The sequence below is a fragment of the Xenia sp. Carnegie-2017 genome, unplaced genomic scaffold, assembly GCF_021976095.1.
Source record: "Xenia sp. Carnegie-2017 unplaced genomic scaffold, XeniaSp_v1 HiC_scaffold_22, whole genome shotgun sequence".
In the NCBI taxonomy this organism is placed as follows: domain Eukaryota; kingdom Metazoa; phylum Cnidaria; class Anthozoa; order Malacalcyonacea; family Xeniidae; genus Xenia; species Xenia sp. Carnegie-2017.
In genome coordinates, this window is record NW_025813485.1 from 10644068 (window position 1) to 10662822 (window position 18755).

At 35.1% G+C, this 18755-nt stretch overlaps 3 protein-coding genes and 1 long non-coding RNA gene across 8 annotated transcripts; 1 reads left to right on the top strand and 3 right to left on the bottom strand.

Annotated features, from left to right (window-relative positions):
- Nucleotides 1–568: 568 nt before the first annotated feature.
- On the top strand, nt 569–10150 carry LOC124445661. 5 transcript variants are annotated; one of them, XM_046996411.1, is made up of 7 exons: nt 2191–2467; nt 4011–4040; nt 4395–4433; nt 4526–4558; nt 4868–5071; nt 5262–6017; nt 6248–7100. In XM_046996411.1, exons 1-6 carry the CDS (start codon nt 2432–2434, stop codon nt 5610–5612), a joined length of 693 nt encoding a protein of 230 aa, XP_046852367.1. In that variant the 5' UTR covers nt 2191–2431; the 3' UTR covers nt 5613–6017; nt 6248–7100. The 5 variants fall into 5 exon arrangements, with proteins under 5 accessions (XP_046852365.1, XP_046852367.1, XP_046852366.1 ...); XM_046996409.1 differs by lacking the exons at nt 4526–4558; nt 4868–5071; nt 5262–6017; nt 6248–7100 and adding exons at nt 569–614; nt 8837–9011; nt 9133–10150 and having other exon boundaries at nt 2344–2467; XM_046996410.1 differs by lacking the exons at nt 4526–4558; nt 4868–5071; nt 5262–6017; nt 6248–7100 and adding exons at nt 8837–9011; nt 9133–10150 and having other exon boundaries at nt 2191–2278; nt 2344–2467.
- Nucleotides 636–1749, bottom strand: LOC124445662. Its single transcript, XR_006948218.1, has 2 exons — nt 1602–1749; nt 636–890 (listed from the first exon to the last, which is right to left on the bottom strand). It is a non-coding gene; the product is annotated as an uncharacterized LOC124445662 (long non-coding RNA).
- Nucleotides 10151–13856: 3706 nt separating the features above from the next.
- On the bottom strand, nt 13857–15222 carry LOC124445105. The gene is made up of 2 exons (XM_046995812.1): nt 15114–15222; nt 13857–14189 (listed from the first exon to the last, which is right to left on the bottom strand). The coding sequence occupies exons 1-2, from the start codon at nt 15168–15170 to the stop codon at nt 13857–13859; spliced, it is 390 nt and encodes a 129-aa protein (XP_046851768.1). The 5' UTR covers nt 15171–15222.
- A 95-nt stretch (nt 15223–15317) lies between these two features.
- Nucleotides 15318–18073, bottom strand: LOC124445106 (octopamine receptor 1-like). The gene is made up of 2 exons (XM_046995813.1): nt 17718–18073; nt 15318–16385 (listed from the first exon to the last, which is right to left on the bottom strand). Exons 1-2 carry the CDS (start codon nt 18071–18073, stop codon nt 15806–15808), a joined length of 936 nt encoding a protein of 311 aa, XP_046851769.1. The 3' UTR covers nt 15318–15805.
- Between the last annotated feature and the right edge of the window lie 682 nt (nt 18074–18755).

The following is an 18755-nucleotide window of genomic DNA, read 5'->3' on the forward strand; positions in this document are numbered from 1 at the left end:
AATATTCGCTTGCCATGTAATCACACTGTCAAAATGATATATAACAATTATACAGAGCGCACAGTAAAAAGAAAAGGGCCATTTTAGCCCCATGAGGTCGTTTTGGCTTTTGAAATTGCTAGCCGTATTGGCTAACAATAAGGGCTAAAACAGACAATAGAGCCGTTTTGGCTCCATGACGGTTGTTTTTGCTCTACAATTGGTGCCAAAATAGAAATATACGGGCGTTGAGGTCGTTTTGGATTTTGAAATTGCTAGCCATATTGGCTAACAATGAGAGCTAAAACAGACAAGAGGGGCCGTTTTGGCTCCATGAGGGTTGTTTTTGCTCTACAACTGGTGCCAAATTGGTTCGAGAGCAACTTGATGACTGCATCGAATCGGGTGACACAATACAAATATGGCGGCCAACTATTTCATGATGCACGCGCGTTTCGATTGCTGTTTTCACTATGATAACGGCCGTAGATGACTATGATATTGCAGGAAAAATAATATTCTATTATCATTCAAAGTATAGAGTTTTTGAAGACGACCATTTGCTTTGTTTGTAATGGTTTTTTAAAGTGATTCAATTGTCGTAGGAGTGAACGGCAGAAAACAAATTATGTCAGGTATTGTCTAGTACGAATGTATTTTTTGCATTTTAGCAGTTTTAATTGCTTTTGAACAAACTAAATCACATATTATGACAAAGATATGATATTTTAGTTCTCAAAAAAATATTTGATAGGCAATATTTCACAATGTGATGATATTTATTATGAACATACACACTGCATCTTTTAAATCAGTAAATATAGGTCTCCTTGCAATTGAAATCAGTTGTATTGCTTTCAGCTGCGACCGATATCGTGGTAAAATGTTACCCAATGTGTAGTAAACAAGTCCTATGTCAAATATAGAGAAAACAAGCAAATTAGTTTAGAATATTTTTAAAGTTGATTTGCAATTTGTGTTTTGTGAACATGAACTCATTTGTGCAACACTTTGTGGCAATACTTTGCTGCAACACTTTGGACAAAAAGTCAAAATTATAGTAAATTAATTAGGGAGGAAAGGATTAGGTCAGACAATAAATCTGATATAATCTGCAAAGATTAATAAATGTGGCTGATGTAGACCTATAAGTACTGCACCTAGTTTATGTTTTCCTGTCTTGCTTCCCAGGGGATTGACAATTTCTACTTCATCATAATATAATATAATTTGAAGAGCAGTAGGATCGATGGAAAACAAAGGATGGCTTTTAAATTCATTGCCATCACAATAATCTGATAACAGCCCATCTTGTCTTTGGTGTGAATGCAAGACCTAAATAAGTGTATATATATATATATACAAAATGTATAACAATGTGCCCTCCCGGCTATCACCACAGTAAAATGGTGACTCCAGCACTTGGGACACAGGACGTACGGTTTATATATATATATCATTTATATTCTTGAAATAAGTTTGTTAAAAAATTGAAGCATTGGAGTGCCCAAATGGTGAAAAAATATTGTGAACAAACATAAATTTGGGCAGAAAAGCCAGTCAGCTGCTATATCTAGAATAGCATGCTGTGTATGTCACTAGTTTATTTATGTTTAAGTAACCTGATCTAATATGGCTGGATCTTGCAGCATTTGCTCAGGGCTCTTAAGAAGAGGAATTTCGATGACTTCATCTTGTTTTGGGACTGTTCTTCTTCCAACACCAATTCTTTTCTGAACATGGGTGATTCCCAAGACCCTTTGTTTTGGTTCCTTCGGGAAAAACAAAGATTTAAAATGACAATTAAAAACACTTGAAAAAAATTTGACATGGCAGATAAATGCTTTTATAAACAAAGTATGAATTTCTGTCTATAGGTCTAATTTACTGAAAACCTACAACCACTCCCATAACATCTCTAAAAAAGTTATCTTGTTGCGCAAGTACAAGCCATTTTTCTAAAACTCACTAAGTCACTTCATATGGAAAAGCTCAACACATGCCTTGCACGTGAATCACTGTGCAAGCCAACCGCGCACGCGCAATCGCCGCAATGGTCTATTTTATCTTTTTTTTTTATGGTCTATTATTTAAAAAAGCAGCAATAATGCATATGATAAATCTCCATTCTGTACTCTAATAGGTAAATAAGCTCAAATTTTTCTTAAAGAAATTTTTTCTTTATAATTTACTATAGACATCAGTGGGAGGTCGGGAATATTATTTTTCTGCAAAGCGATCATTTCAGCGGAAATACGTCATTTGGCCGCCATTGTTTTGGCGTCCTCGCCCCAGTAAAGTTAGCCGCTCCAGTTATTATAGAACTCAATGGTCATTTCACTTACTTGCTGATCGTTTTTGTAGTCTAGTCGTAACATTTGCACCGAACTTCTTGCAATGCCTTCATTTAAAGATTTAACCACCTCTGAATTGTCCACGTTATTGAAAAAGAATGGAGTGGATAATGAAGTCATTGAAAAATTTCAAGGTAGTTGTTGTAAATATTTATATGTTAGTATGACGCTTTTTATGGAAACCTAGAAGACATTGCTAAAATTTTGATATGCAGTGGAAAATTTCTCCCAAGTTAGACATAACCAGAGGCGAAACTAGAACGTTAATTGGGGGGGTATATATTCATATATTCAGCTCTGCCCTGCTGATTTCTTTTGTTTGCGATGTTAATTTCAAAAGAAGTCAGCAGGGCAGAGCTGAATACATGAATATTTACCCCCCCAATTAACGTTCTAGTTTCGCCCCTGGACATAACAGTTATCTTTGAAATATTCTAGGACATTTCTCATATATATAACGCTTTAATTCATTGACACCGTTAACCCTTGATCGGCATTTTTTTTGAGTAAACAACGTGCGTACGACACCCACGTTGTTTACTCAAAAAAAATGCCGATCAAGGGTTAACGATGTAAAAAAATACACTGTTTCACGAGATATCAATCAAGAAATTCTTTTATTACCAATTCTAAAAGAAAAAAACTATATTTATAACGCAGATAAAGGAAATAGTTATTTTCCCAAAAATAATGCCAAGGTCGGGCAAAGGTCGCATGCGCTTTCACGTGATTAATAATAGCAGACTTACCGTATGTAAAAACATTCAAGCTTTAAGCAAGAGCTTGGGAAGATTGTTTGATAATGAAAGTGGATTTTTAGCTACAAACTTGCAACTAGGCTTTGCAAAATCTAATTACGATAATATATGCACGTACCTTCTCAGCTGCAGAGATTGATGGAGAACTCTTTCCAACACTAACTAGAGAAGAGTTTAGTGACATGTTTAAGAATCTCCGACAAAAGCGTGCTGCTATTGCAATTTGGTCCAAACTTTCTGGCATGGTACGTACGTGAGCACTTATTAGATCAAACTCTTTCTAAAAACTTTTCAGAATGTCATGTTTATACCAGCAAACGTTTAGTGTTTTTTAGAACTGTTTAAACTTGTCATGCTTATTTTTAAGGTGTTTGATTCCAATGGAAATCCAATGGCTTCAGACTCTCCAGAGTTGAAAAAAAGGAAGAAGCACCATGTTATAAGCTCTTCTGACTCATCTGAAACCGATGATGATAGAAGTGCAATATTTTCTTTTGATGGCAATGCATCCAGTGAAAAAGGGGACTTGGTAAACAAATTTGCCATTTGGTTGATTTTAGCATAAAGGATGAAATTTATTGCTTATTGTATACCAAAAAATGTTATAGCCATTTATGAAATCAACACGTAGTTTTCCTAGGTTGATATTTGTTCAGTGAAAAGGTTCCTGACAGTTATATCGAAATTGACAGTGCAGGAATGCACAAGGTTTGTTTCTTCCTTATTTACATTCATGTACCTTGCTATTTCTTGTTGAATAGTAACAAAAAACTTAAGTGTAAAAAGTTGTTAATGATGAAGTGATTTAAAATAAACAATTCTTTTGACAAACCCAAATCATTGTTAAATTGTGTGCACCATGTGCATTCATTAAAATTTGCAGCATATAATGATATGCTGGTTTAATTTTTTTCTTTAGAGTGATAGCTTACCTGTAACACCAATTCAGGTTGGTGCACTTCTGTTTCTGATCATTTTAACTAGTAATAACACATTTTGTCATGGTTACATATAATAATACATATAGTCATGATCCCAATGGTTCTGTATTGGGGTGGAGGGTCCTCTAGTTTAGATTAGGCTTTGATAACTTGTTGCTATACATATTATGTCAAACATTTGTTGAAATCTTATTACCTCTTTATTAATATTACGAGATTTCTATTGTTGGTTTTATTTGTATTTTTTGTAGTGATAATAGTAACAGCATCACCATAAGTCCTGCTCCTTCACACCCTCTCCTAAGCTCATTCCTACTTAAACTTGCTGTGAACATTCACTAATAGTTCATTTGTAATTTTAGTGTCCAAATGCTCTTACTGAAACTACCAGTACCCCAAAAGTATGCAAGTTTATCTTCATTTGTTCAATGAATGGAAATTGAAGTACTTCTAAAATCTAATTTGCAATTGAGTAATATTTTACTTGTTTCAGGATTGGTTACGGAACTACAAAATTCCAAATCGTGTAAGTACAATACACTAACAGCAGCTGATTTATTACACAGAATAGTAAGAATATTATGCTTAAGTGGGTGGTTAAAGTTGAAGGCTTACAAAAGTCCCTAAGGTTTAAGTCCTTTTAGAGGTGAGCTGATGAATGATCAGCTTTTGTTTAAGAGTTGGTCTCTCAACAGCCATTTCTTTAGCCATTTTACAAATTTGAAAACCACAATTGTATTTCTAAATTTCTGACATTATCTTGCCCCTAAACTAGCCTCCAACCATTTTTTGGGAGGGAGGAAGACAGGTCACAACAAGCGTTTTTGTGTTGTAGTATTCTTATGCTGTTGAAGCTGGGTTGAAAACAGAGTATTTACCCCCAAATTTGATTAACGAGCTCATCAGAGATGTCTGCACAAGTGTGCTAAGATTTACAAGCCATCCCAGCAAAACAGAACGTGTAAAGATTGCACTTATGATTGTTGAATCATATCCATTCTTGAAGGATCCACTGTTGGATGCAAACTCAAAGCCATGGGTAAATAATACTTAAAAGTGTTTATAACATTTTGTTCAATTATTGTTTTGTTTTGTTTCATTATACGTATGTGTCAAATAATAATGAATATTGATCACATGAATGTTAGCTTCTTGTAAGCAATAAGAATTTTGCTAAATCATGCCTGCTAAAATCAATAACTGGGTGACTGACTAGCTTTCTCTTATAGGGATCTATTGAGATGAAAATCTATAACCGATTCAAAAAATTGCAAAGAAAGAGATCTAACACGCCTGTTACCAATGTCTTGCAAACTAAAGGCAAAACAACAAAGAAAAGGAACAGTCACTGTTGGACGAACGTTCCCGAGCCTTGCGAAAGTGAAGATCTTACAGCAGTGGTATCAAAAATAAAAAAAGAGTGGCAGTCAGCCAAAAAGAATCATGAAAAAATTCAGGAGTTGATGGCTGCATGCTATGCTTCTAGAAGATCACTTGTCTTGGAAGAAGTCAGAAGAATAGTGGAAGTTGTTGAAATGTTCCCTCCTTTAGCCCCGTTCACACGGGGAAATTTTCTTTGACAAATGATATGTGACAAATAAATTTTGTCCGTGTGAATGAACAATTTGTTACAAATTTTTTATGACAAATGAATTTGTTCAAAAGCTGGGTTGTTAGCTTTTTTTTGTCGTATAAAATTTGTCAATAATCAAATTTGTCCGTCTGGACGACCATCACATCAAATGTGTCAAATTTTATCAAACAACATGGCGACGACGCAAGGAGCGAGGACAACGAAACATGTGATTTCTTGGACTGACAGCAGTATTTCTTTACTTCTCGATGCCCTTAAGACAAGAGAGAGAGTTTGTGGAACTCTAAGCTGACATCGTACCGAGATAGAAATATAAAGAAGAGAGAATATCAAGAAATAGTTGCCATTTTAAGCGCCGAAATTCCCGAAATGGATTTATCAGCTGTAAAAGGTAACAGTATTCAAAATGTAATTGTTTAAATTTGTGTTACACTTTGATAGCTCTTAAACATTTTCTTTTAATTTTTTGAAACGATGCACAGTGCCCTTCAGTAATTTGGTTGATGAATATTGTCTGGTCACTATAAGAGAATTTCTCAATTAGTATCAATATTCAGCAGGAAACAGAAACTGCTGCAAGTTGTCTGTAATATTGTTGTGAAGTATTTATTTTTGCTACAGCTAAGATTCAAGGACTTCGAACGACCTTTTGTGAAGAAATAAGAAAAATTAAAAAACGTGAGCATACTGGTTGTGGATCAGCTGAAATATATGTCCCAAAATGGAAGTTTTTCAATGAATGCTTCTTTCTTGAAGATGTTGTTGCATTAAATAGACCAACATGCAGTAACATTGAAGATGAAATAGACATTTCCAATACAGGCGGCAATGAGCATGAAATTTGGGGAATGGATGGAAATTCTGAAACTGGCAGCACATGCAGTGATACATCATTTGGTATGCATCCAAAAAAAAGAAAAAGAAGCTCAGAAGAAAATGAATGGATGAAGACTGCAGCAAGTGCACTTACCAAGTTGTCCCAAGATAATGACGATCAACAGGATGAATGGGATGTGTTTGGGGTGGATGTTGCTAATTCCCTTAGAGCCATCAACAGCCCAGAGTGGCAAAGACGAGCTAAGTTTGCTGTGCAGTCTGCCATTTTCCAAGCTGCAGAAAAAGCTCGATGCACAGTTTCCAACTCTACATTACGTACAGATAGTACCATCCCAGTTATTGATTTATTTTTTAAAAATTTTAACAACTGAATATTTTCATTTTTAGAATTGATTTTTGAATACACTGCCTCTTACTTAATTAATTCAGAATGTTGATATTACAGTTTTTTAAGTGATGTACTTTTCTACTAACAATTAATCTCCTGTATAGGGATTGTTTAGTTTCTAGGCTGTTGTTTTTTATTTTGTAATATGTGAAGAAACACTAACCATACATTTTTCATCCATGATCCATCAAGCAAAATGATTTTTTGAATTAAAAAATTCCAAAAATAAAAATTTTCTTGATTATATGATCGCAAACGTGCGTGTTTATGGGTTCTAAAAAACTGAATTTAATTAAATGTAAATAGATAGCTTTAACATAATCATTGAGTCATCTTCCATTGAAATGGAACAGCACCTTCTTCAAAAAAGTAATCTTTCATGTCATCACGAACAGCTCTAGCTTGCAATGTAGAAGACCGTTCACTTGGATGACTGCATAAATCAGTGATTGTGCATGTATTGTCAACTTCCTTTCTCCATGCACCATGCATTACAATACAATTTTCATCTTCATCATCCAAATATTCAGCAGGAGCATAATTTGTATCATTTCTTGATATAAGGTAATTATGAAGGGCTAGGCATGCACGAACCACTTCTATAACGTTTTCAACATTTAATTCTTTAAAAGAACTCTAAACCTGGCACAGAGAATACCAAAAGCATTCTCGACAATTCGCCTAGCCCTCGATAAATGATAATTAAACACCTTTTCATCCCCCATTGCCCACCTATGAGGATAAGGTTTCATTAAATTAACATTTAATGCAAAAGCCTCGTCACCTAAAAGAAAATATGGGACATTGTTGGGTCTTTTTCCCAATTTCGAGGGCATCGGAAAAACATTGCTTTTGCATTTACATTCAAGGAAACCATGTTTAAAGATTCCACCATCTGACATACTTCCTGGTGCACCAAGGTCAAATGATACAAACCTTGCCTTTGCATCAGCAATAGCAAGCAAAACAATACTTGAGTACTTCTTGTAATTAAAATATTCTGAACCCGTATTGGGTGGTGCTTTTATATTAATGTGCTTTCCATCTATGGCACCAACTGCATTAGGAAACTGCCACAAATTCGAAAATTCTTCTGCTAATTGTTTCCACTGTGCATGCGTTGTAGGGGGCTGTAAGAAGTCTTTTTTCAAAACATTATAGATTACTTTGCACACAATTGGAACAAATGTTGATATTGTAGAAGTTGACATTCTGAATGAGTAAGAAAGATCTTTATATGATGCTCCAGTTGCAAGAAATCGCAGAGTTACACATAGTTTCTCAAATGGTGAAATAGCATCCCTCATGTTGGTATTCTTTTTCAAAAGAAAAACATTGACCTGATCATACAATTCATCAAACAATGTCGGTTCCATTCTAAAGAAATACACAAATGATAAAATAAAATGGTGTCTACGGTATTAAATAAAAACAAAGTGTGCTCACCTTAAAAAGTTTCCAAAACTTGCGATATCTGTGCGTCTTAACTCTGGAATCAAATTGAATGCAATACCTTGTGATTCTCTTCGTTCTTGTGTGGCCCATGGTCGCACCCACCATCTACGTTTTCGCATTTTTTTACCTTTACGTATTATCTTCATTAAAATAAAAACAGCCAAACTAATACATAAATGTTTCTTTTTCTTTAAAGTCTTGTAACGAGTCATCTTGCGATTGTCAAAAGTTGGCATTTGTAGGACGTAATATCTCGATAAGATAAAGTAACGACGTATTTTCCTTTTCTGCTAACCAAATGTATCGAAGGCAATCTAGTGACAGTGCTATGTAACCAAAAATTTGATAGCCGTTCACATGAACTTATGCATTTGTCATATATCATTTGTCAAAGAAAATTTCCCCGTGTGAACGGGGCTTTTAAAAAACCTGCTATACGTTAGTAGCTATAGTAGTATTTTTATCCCATAAAATACGTACATAAGTTTAGCAAAGCTTATAGGTAACTGCTCTATATTTTATTACTACAGATCAAGGCTGAATTTGCAAAAGTTATGGGGAATAAAGACGTAGCTACACAGGTGAAGGAAAACTTCAACAAAGTCTGGCGTCACAGGCTGTTGGCATATGCTGAGAAAAACGGTAAACATTCAGAAGACTTGAAGAAAATGCACAATGCTATTGATAGTGGTATCCTTGAAGAAGGTATTTCAGCTGATAATCAACTTCATACACATCAGAAATTCTCTTGAAGGAAATTAAACTAAGAAGGATCAGCAGTTGTTTCTCGATCAACATTTGTGTAGCAGTGTGTGCTATTTTTTAGGCGAATGTGCTGGTAGAGCAGCTATCAAAATCGCTCAAACTGTCTTCAAGCAGCCAAACAGCAGGAGGACGCCTCATGTTAAAGAAGCTGTTATCAAAGTTGTTAAGGTAAAACTGGCACTATATCTTTACTATAAAATGAGTATTACCATACTACTTCATTTTTGTTTCTCACATAACAAAAAGATTCAAGAACAACGAACAAAATTCGTAGATTATTGGAATTTTACGTCAAGTATCGTCAAAGTAGCACTGAAACGCGGGCAAAGTGAAGAGGATGTAAAGGCGTCCTTCCGTCAAATGTTTTTCTGTGTAGTCGATACCATTGTCGTGCAGATTGACTCTAGATTCGAAAGTCTTAACAGCAGAGCATTCGTTTCTTTGTTGGATCATTCAAAGCACGAATTGTACAGCCGGAATTTTCCCGAACGAGAGCTGCAATCGTTGCAAGATTCATATGGAACATTCTTTAATCTTCAAGCACTAAAAGTGAACTAATCGTTGTATACGCATCTGCCGAGCTCAAATCGAAACCTGTTCTTGATATGATATCAAAAATAATCGAACTTGACTTGAAAGCCTGTTTTCCAGAGGTTTACCGATTGTGTCAGCTCATTCTTACTATGCCAAATACGTCCTCCTCTGCAGAAAGATCATTTTCGGCTCTCAAGCGTATCAAAGCGTATCTTCGCAGTACACAAGGGCAAGAGCGACTTTCTGCATTGGCTACAATTTCAATCGAGAGGGAGATGTTGGTAAGTTTGCAGGGGAAGCCACGATTCTATGAGGACGTTATAAAGGAGTTTTGCGCAAAGGAAAGACGGATGGAATTTACATTTAAGTAAATCTGTTGTAGGATTTTGGACTATTTCGTTCTGTTACTTCTTCACTACAATAGAAATACACGCGTAGCCATTTACTTAAAACGACTTTATATCACAATACCACATGTAATACTTTTAAACCGTAATTGTAATATATACTCTATAAAAGTTTTTGAATTTTTTAGATTTTTTCAATACTGTTTCAGTCATGACAGATACATTTTTTTCGACAAAGTACTCCCAGAAATCGCGGGAAATGCGCTCCAGTAGCCTTCAAAATCCAAAAATTTTCTGGGGGAGCATGCCCCCAGACCCCCTAGATAGGTTGCTATGCCGCGAACCTCACCCCCAGCGCTTGCCTATTAAATTCGGTCACCGCACGCCACTGGTTTTTTGTGATTCTGGTCACACGTGCTGGCGGCGTCGGATATTCAACATGTTGAATATTTTTGGCAGGAGTGAACATTGCCTCACAGTGTGCGCGCAATCTGAGTTGGCAGCTCAGCACTTAACAGCTAATGCACATGCGCAGTTTGCGTTGTTTTTATTATTACACTACTAACATGGCGAATAAACGAAACAAACGACAGCACTATTGCCATTGAGCTCTATAAGACCCTGGAGGGGCAAAGGGGCCTGGACCCCGTGGTCAAAAACATGGCGGTAATGGCGGATTTTGGTGGTCAAAACTTCCACTTTAAAAATTTTTTTCAATATTCACTCCCTCCTGATTTCTAATACTGTTTGTATGAACGAAAACAAGTGAGAAAAAAAAACAATTACGATACCGACAGCATATCATGTGAAAATAATGCTTCAGCATTGCGTGAAAAACAGTACAGACACACATCAAAATGAAGAAGATCGACGGTAGAGAAACGCATATTTTGGATGTAACATTTAAGTTATTTTATGACATTTTAGCGTTTTAAAAGTGAAAATCAAACGGCATTCTTTACTAGACCTGTCAATCTCGTCAAACTTATACATGATTTCATGCTTTTGTGTGTTTGACTGGTTGTAAACAGTTTGGTGCAACTATTTTTCTTGCTTCAAATGGATAAATCTGTGTAAAAATGCTCCTAAGGAAGCGAGAAAATGTTTGCTTCAGTCCTACGACATAAGTCAACTGAAAGTTTACCATGGATAAGTATCATAAGTGTATTGTCATTACCTGATAAATCTACTGAAAACTCATAAAGAAAGTATGTTGAACTAGAAGAGCTACAAAAAAGAAAAAAATTCAAAATACCATGACACTGTTGCTTGGTAATTTGTATTTTGTAAACAGCTTGGCAGAATCTTGGATCTATTACTGAACAGAACTACATTAATTTTCCATTGAAATTACAAACTTGGAAACTAAAGTGCATTGGTTTCTCTGACAAAAACACTGTCTATTGCTGTATGAAGGCAAAATAGTTATTTGACAGTGTAGGTGAAGAAATTTATCAAGTTCTATAGATATTGTGCATTACTTACAGTTTTTTGGAATTGTGTAATATATGTCATGAACAAGATATAATTTTTCAAAAATGCTAACCCCTTCGAGCACTACTACTCTTCTGTTTTGCTTAAACAACTTACAGCTACCAATACTAATTATTTATATGTACAAACTAACATTTGGGAATTAAATGATAAACAACTTGTTAAATCTTTGCATTTTACATCAAGCCTTTGAATTAGTTCCTTTTATCTCTTTGTAAAAAAATATTAATGAAAGACTTACAAATCAAGTTTCTCAAAAATAGTATTTTGTACAAAGAAACTAAACATAATTGGAAAGGTCACATGTTGAAGACAGACTTTGCTTCTTTGACTAGGTTGCTTGACCATGAGCAAATTTAAATTTGTTTACAATTTGTTTAAAGAATTCTTTTTATTGATTTCTACTAATTCTTCATAAGACACAATGAATTTCTTTACCATCTCTTTTTGCTTCTTCTACATTCAACTTTATTGTAACCAATGCACCCGATGTGAATTTGTGGATCACCTGGAATCATACCAAGTATGGATTTGGTGAGATGAGACAATAATATGTTTAATTATTCATGCATGTTAATGATATAATCATAAGCTACTGTTGAACAAAAATTTCAAGGTAGAAACAAATCTTAGCACATTGTTCAACACACTTCTTTTATCTTGGTTTTGAAGTAGTAACCTGTTTACTATAACAATATATACTTCATTTACAGAAATGCTAAGAAGTACTTTAAAATTGTTTGCATAAATCGAACTTTCCAATCCCATTATAATTGTCTACACTATACAGTCAGTCAAATTGAGCAGGCAAACAGTTTAATAGTTATTTTTATTTTACAACATATACCATAGTTCTCATTAATTTTGCATGGCACTGCATTCAATTTCAACACAACTCTGTTGTAAACTTTCCCTTCATCTTTTCAAAAAAAAAACATGAACAAATTATGCCCCATTTTTGGGAGATAAACTCAATTCAAATCAGGAGAGTTTAGCTTGATGCCTTGATCATGATACAAGATGGATGCAAAACTCGATAAAAATTGACAGCTTCGCCACGTCTGGCGAGCGATTAAGTGAAGAACAAACAAGACTGGACCAAAATAACTTTAAATTACAACTTAGTAGTAGAAACACACTTTAAGTATAGTGTTAAAAACAAAATAGTAAAACTAATACTGTGCTACTTACCGGAGTCAAGAAATGTTCCTTTTCTGTCGCTATTTCAGCATCCGAAAACCACAGAAGTTGGCAGTTTAATAAATAAAATTTTAAAAAAGTGTTTATGTTAGGAAAATAAATAGTTTTGATATTTTCTATACTTGCATTCGTGGTGGTCAAATCAGGGTGGGCGACAAAAATTTTATTTCATGAGCCCGCGTCTCTCCGCTGACTTTGACCACCAAAATCCGCCATGTTTTTGACCACGCGGCCGCGCGCTGATAATTTATAGTAATTTTGTTGACGTTTCCCCTCCAGTTATTATAGAACTCAATGACTATGGCAAGCACTAGTAGTAGTAATGAAAGCCATGATTCGAGTTCAAGCTCGTCTGAAGACGAAGAGGTTTTGCTTTGCTTATTATTGCTGCGAAGAAAACGAAGACGCTTAAGAGCAGCCTGTCGAAAGACCTGGGTAAAACCTTGGATTTTGCGCAGGCAAACGCAAGGAGCAAGTGAGAATATTGTTCGTGAATTGAACTGCGAAGATCCAGAAAAATTCAGGCAATATCACCGACTTGACAGAGACACGTTTGAAGAGGTTTTGACGATAATATGTCCTTTAATTGAGAAAAAAGACACCCACCTTCGGAGCGCTTTAAAGCCTATCGAAAGACTGTCCGTGACATTACGTTTTTTAGCAACAGGTTTGTCCTTTTTGAATTTGTGTTACTAGGCCGTATAATTTGTCCTTTATTAGTTGATGAATTTGTATAAAGTGAAATAATATCTATAGGTGAAACATTCAGAAGTCTTTCTTTCCAATATCGAATCGGTGAGAGAACAATATCTGGAATTGTGGAAGAAACCTGTCAAGCTTTGTACGAAGTTCTAAAGGCAAATATTTAAAGGTATAATTTTGATTTTGTTACATGAACAACTATAACACTGAAAAAAATACTTTTACACTGTTGGGCTTGACATAAAAGAGTTTCGACAAAATTGTTTGTCTACAGAGATCATTTAATAGTTATCATCTCTGTAAGATGCACTGTTCTCCCCATAAATTGAAGGTGGTGGGCTTGTCAACATACCGGGTTGCATGACGGGGTGGAAGTAGTTTCTCTGGGGTTGTGTCACTGTTTGGGTTAGGGAAGGTGGCATCATTGTTTCTAGGGATAGTAATCCAGCTTGTGCTTGGAAATTAATGTTGCTTATTTTGTGCTGTGCTAAGTGGCCTGTTCGACTGTCTAATTCAGACAATGCTTGTGCAAAATAATTTCCAAAAGCTTCAAAAATTGTATTATTCTTTTTTTTCCTTCTCGTCGTCTTTTATTCTTGTTTTCAATTGACTGTGACAAATTTTGTAGCAAGTGAAACTCCTCTTCAGCCTGTTTTCTTTTGGATAAGGTTTGTTTTCTAAGTGGTTCATTTGTAGATGTTGCAGGCATTAGTTCATTACCTACTTCCTCTGTTATGTTTGTTGGGCTACCAGGAGGTGACGGGTGAAGTGATTCAGCTTCACATTCATTGTCATCAGCATTAAAACTCATTTCTGATATTGGAGTATTACCTCGTGATTCCTGAAAAAAAATATTTTATTTTTAGACACCCAGCAATAATCAAGATTGGCTACAAATTGCATCAGATTTTAATAGCAAGTGGAATTATCCATGCTGTTTAGGGGCCATAAATGGAAAGCATATTGCTATTCAACAACCAGCAGATACAGGCTCAGAGTTTTTCAACTATAAGCATTTTTTTAGTGTGATCTTATTGGCCATGGTTGATGCTAATTATAGATTTGTTTATGTTGATGTTGGGGCAGCTGGTAGAGTAGGAGATGCTAGAGTTTTTTCTGAATCAGCTCTGAAAAAAGCACTAACAACAAACTCATTACATCTTCCTGATTCAATAGAATTTCAAGGGATATCAACTACGATATCATATCATGTTGTAGGAGATGATGCCTTTCCTTTAAATGCTCGGTTGATGAAACCATACCCATATCGCAATTTGGAGAAAGACAAGCGTATATTTAACTACAGGTTATCATGAGCTCGTAGAGTTGTTGAAAATGCCTTTGGCATTTTTGCTCATGGGTGGAGAGTATTCTTAACAACCATTAAACTATCTCCTGAGAAGGTCACAGACATAATTTTTGCAGCCTGCTGCCTACATAATTTAATGGTTGATAAAAACAAAGCCAGGTACACATCAGCTGTGGACCAAGAAAAAGCAGATCATACATTGTTGAGAGGAGCCTGGAGAAATGAAAAAGCTTTAAGTAGCATACAACCGACCACCCTCCACAATGCACCAAGGGATGCCAAATTACAAAGAGATCTTTTGGCAAATTACTTTAATGGCTATGGATCTGTTCCTTGGCAACACAATATGGTTGTTTAGCCATACTTTCATACGTGTGATGTTCATAATAAAGTGTGAATTATTTCTTTTTAAACTGTTGTATTATTTAACTGTCCAAAACTTCAATACAAACTTACCAAATCAATACTTGAAACTGAAGCTCGCGTTGCAATGTGAGGTGTTCCAGTAGCCATTGAAACTTAAGCTTACCAAATCAGTACTTGAAGCTGAAGCTCGCGTTGCAATGTGAGGTGTTCCAGTAGCCATTGAAAACTGAAGCTTTTCCAGTAGCCATTGAGTTCGTTTTGTCTCGTTTTTTCTTGCACTCCCACTTGGTGGAGGCTTCTTTGCTTTACTAAAGCTATTTCTTAGTGCTCTGATTTTAGCTTTCACCCATTCACCTAACATGAATTTGAAAAATGTTTAGTAACTTGTTATATCCAGATGGTGCTACGCACATCACCTGCTCAAGAAACATGAAATGACAAATATATATTTTAAAATACCTATATTTTATTTTGGATTTTAACCAATACAGCAGTTTTCATAACCGGGGAATATGTACATTGAAACAAGGATACTTCGAAGTTATACTTTTATCGGTATCTGCGTGTTGTAAAACTTTGAATAGTTTTTTCGATTAATAAAAGAATAATGCCCTTGAAAAAAGTAGTAACGCTAAAAGTTTGCACATAGCGGAACCTAATTCGGTTTGTCTTATAATGGAAATATTAAGCCCTTATTAACCAAGCGCACGGTCTTTATGGGAAAATATCGGACCACATTGTTTTTTAACGACAAAATGATTCTTACGACTGGATCATCCAAATCATCTTTTGTGTATGTCACAGATTGAAATACTAAAGTTGCGAATCATATCAATGAACTCTCTTCTGAACGTTTTATTCAGAGCGACATAAATTATTGGATTGACAGCGGAATGAGCTGCAGCAAGACAACCGCTCACGAGATATACAACGGAGGAAATTTTACCACTGTCGACATTGCTTGATAGAACGTATACGGTAACAAAAGGTATCCAACACACTAGAAACACAAACAAGACGGTGAATACGACTTTCGATGTTTTCATTTCTGCTTTCATTCTGTTTTCACAGTTTGACCATATGTGAAGCTGTCTTCGATGCCTTCTGACTTTTAAATAGATCTTCAAATAGCAGTATATCATCGTGACTAATGGTAACAGGAAACCAATGAAAAAAAGCAACAGCATGTAACTCACTCCAGTCGGCCGACAGTTGGTACTCTTTGGCATAACCTTATATCTACCTATCCCAATTACAGGTCCAAACGCCAAGATAAATGACAAGAGCCAAATTATACAGATTAGCCATCTTGCTTGGTGTAACTTCAGACGTCTTCCTGGAGGAAAAACTATGGCACTGTACCTAGAAGTTGAAATTTAAGAATTTCAAGATATTACTGTGTCCTCACACAGACTTCAAATAGAGCAACACATCGTACACTAAACGCAAATTATAATTTGAAAGCTTCAAGACCAGAGTGAAGAGGGAAGATATCATCATACCAGAACAGTTATATGAAAATTGTGAGAGAAAAAAATCTTATTGTAAAAACATTATGGTGAAAGTTAATTATGTTTTCTATCATATTTTGTCCCAGATTTCCTATTTACTTCATATGAATTACAACATAGCAATGATCGTCTGAGGACATAACTAGCAAGTCAATTGTATACTTGCAATTCAACTGAGCAAATTTAACCAACACATGGTCTGTTGGATGAAACCTACAGGTGTATGTAAGTACATGTTGGGTTAAATAAATTAGTTGAGTGTGTGTATTTATTTATTTACTGTGAATCATCAATCAGGCTATTGCAAATTTCTCAATAGTTTGAGGATGATTACAAGGACAATAAAAAAGACTCCGTAATAGGTGCATCATGAAAAGTACATGACATAAAGTTACTATTCATTCCTCATCTACATTTTATGAGTTTCATGAATGGGTTTCATGAACTGGAATAAATTCCGTTCACAAACCATTTCTACTTTGTATTTAATTAATCAAATAAAGTTATGTCAAAGTAGAATTTCCCTTCTTGTTCAATAGTTGAGTTGTCTCATTTACGTTAAGTAAATGAACAGTCTCTTTAGTGAATGCTTGATTGGAAAATAGGTTTTTGATATATTTTTTTCAGAGATCGGTCGATTTTGCTTTTTTGAAGGACATGAGAACATGCTGATCATTTCAGATTTCAAATCTTTCAAATCCTATTATTATAAGTGGTATTGTAGTTAGGTAAATATAGGTAGATAGACTATAGTTTCGACTGATAGTTTATGCGCAGAAATTTGAATTTTGTATGTATTAATTTCTACAGGTGTGTGTATGTATGGTGTTTTAAATGAATTTCGACGAATAATTGTATTTATGATGTGTTGGATGAACTTTACAGGTGTATGTATGCATATATGGTGCGTTGGATGAATATTACAGGTGTATGTATGCATATATGGTGCGTTAGATGAATTTTTACAGTTGTATGTATGCATATATGGTGCGTTGGATGAATTTTACAGGTGTATGTATGCATATATGGTGCGTTGGATAAATTTTTATAGGTGTTTGTATGTAACAAAAAAAATACACCAGCTATCATGATCAATACGCTTTGGAGTTTACAAATATATGTTTTGATAGTTACTGAATATGAACAAGTGCAATTTGACAGATGTTAATGAGTAATGACATACCTGTCGATGCTGATAAAGGCTAAAGTCCATATTGAGGCGGAGCCAACAAGAATATTCACGAAGCCATTAATCTGACAAACTTTATTTGTTAAAACTTTTCTTCCCTCAATGGTCACAAACATGGAGAAGGGGATCAGAAATACGCCTATCATCACATCAACTACGCAGAGATTAGCAATAAACATATTTCCAACACGCAGGTTCAACTTGTTTCGCTGGCGGTAAATCACGCACAAAACTAAAGTATTCCCAACTAAATCCATTAGCAAAATTGTTGCTGTTGAAGTCGTCAAGCCAATTACAGCAGGCATAGATAAGAATCCTTCGTCTTTCAACATCGTACTGTTGTTCTTCATGGCTTAAAATAAGAGACTAATTTATGTCATTCGATTGAGTCGCATAAAATGATTGTATTAGTATTTGTATTGTAGTAATATTGAAATTCCTTTCCAAAAAATTTGTCTGATTGCAAAAATGCTAGTCGAGACATGCTACGTTGAAAAAGGGACAGTTTCACCAGTTGTGTAGACAAGGGAAGGGACGATTTTCCTGTCAATTGGCTAAAGAACTTCCCATAAAGAGTTAAAATACGGATAAAAATTAAGAGTGGGGGAGAGGAAGTCGACGACCTATGTTACTACCAAATTATGTAAGCTTTTATGCCGAAGTAAGGTCTTTTCAATTAAGGAATTAGATTATAAAACTTTAAAATAAAGATTTGGGTGGGCTACGGCACTGGTTTTTATGTTTTTATTAAAAAAACAAATACATCAAAAGAATAAGTCTATTATATATACAGTGTGCCTTGAAAATTGAAAATTTTACCATTAATGATACAACTTCACTATCTACACTTACTTTGAAGCTCTTGGAATTAATTTCATTTGAATTTGTTTTTACATGACTACGTTCGAGTCTTGATAAGAATAACTGTTTTGTAAAATACTAGCAATATGGAGGGCAAACAGTGAAGGTTTTGTCTTCATAAATGAAAAAGAGCAATGACAACAACAACGAAGACGTACAAAGCTTCTTCGC

What these genes read in the sequence shown, in the direction of transcription:
- LOC124445661 (XM_046996409.1), top strand. Translation starts at nt 2,432, where the DNA reads ATGGAGTGGATAATGAAGTCATTGAAAAATTTCAAG. An exon ending in AAACTACCAGTACCCCAAAA is followed by an intron (nt 4,434 to 8,836) that starts GTATGCAAGTTT and finishes TTATTACTACAG; the next exon opens with ATCAAGGCTGAATTTGCAAA. An exon ending in TAGTGGTATCCTTGAAGAAG is followed by an intron (nt 9,012 to 9,132) that starts GTATTTCAGCTG and finishes GCTATTTTTTAG; the next exon opens with GCGAATGTGCTGGTAGAGCA.
- LOC124445105 (XM_046995812.1), bottom strand. Translation starts at nt 15,170, where the DNA reads ATGGCTACTGGAACACCTCACATTGCAACGCGAGCTTCAGTTTCAAGT. An exon ending in CAGTTTCAAGTATTGATTTG is followed by an intron (nt 14,190 to 15,113) that starts GTAAGTTTGTAT and finishes ATTTTTTTTCAG; the next exon opens with GAATCACGAGGTAATACTCC.
- LOC124445106 (XM_046995813.1), bottom strand. Translation starts at nt 18,073, where the DNA reads ATGAAGAACAACAGTACGATGTTGAAAGACGAAGGATTCTTATCTATG. An exon ending in GCCTTTATCAGCATCGACAG is followed by an intron (nt 16,386 to 17,717) that starts GTATGTCATTAC and finishes TTCAACTTCTAG; the next exon opens with GTACAGTGCCATAGTTTTTC.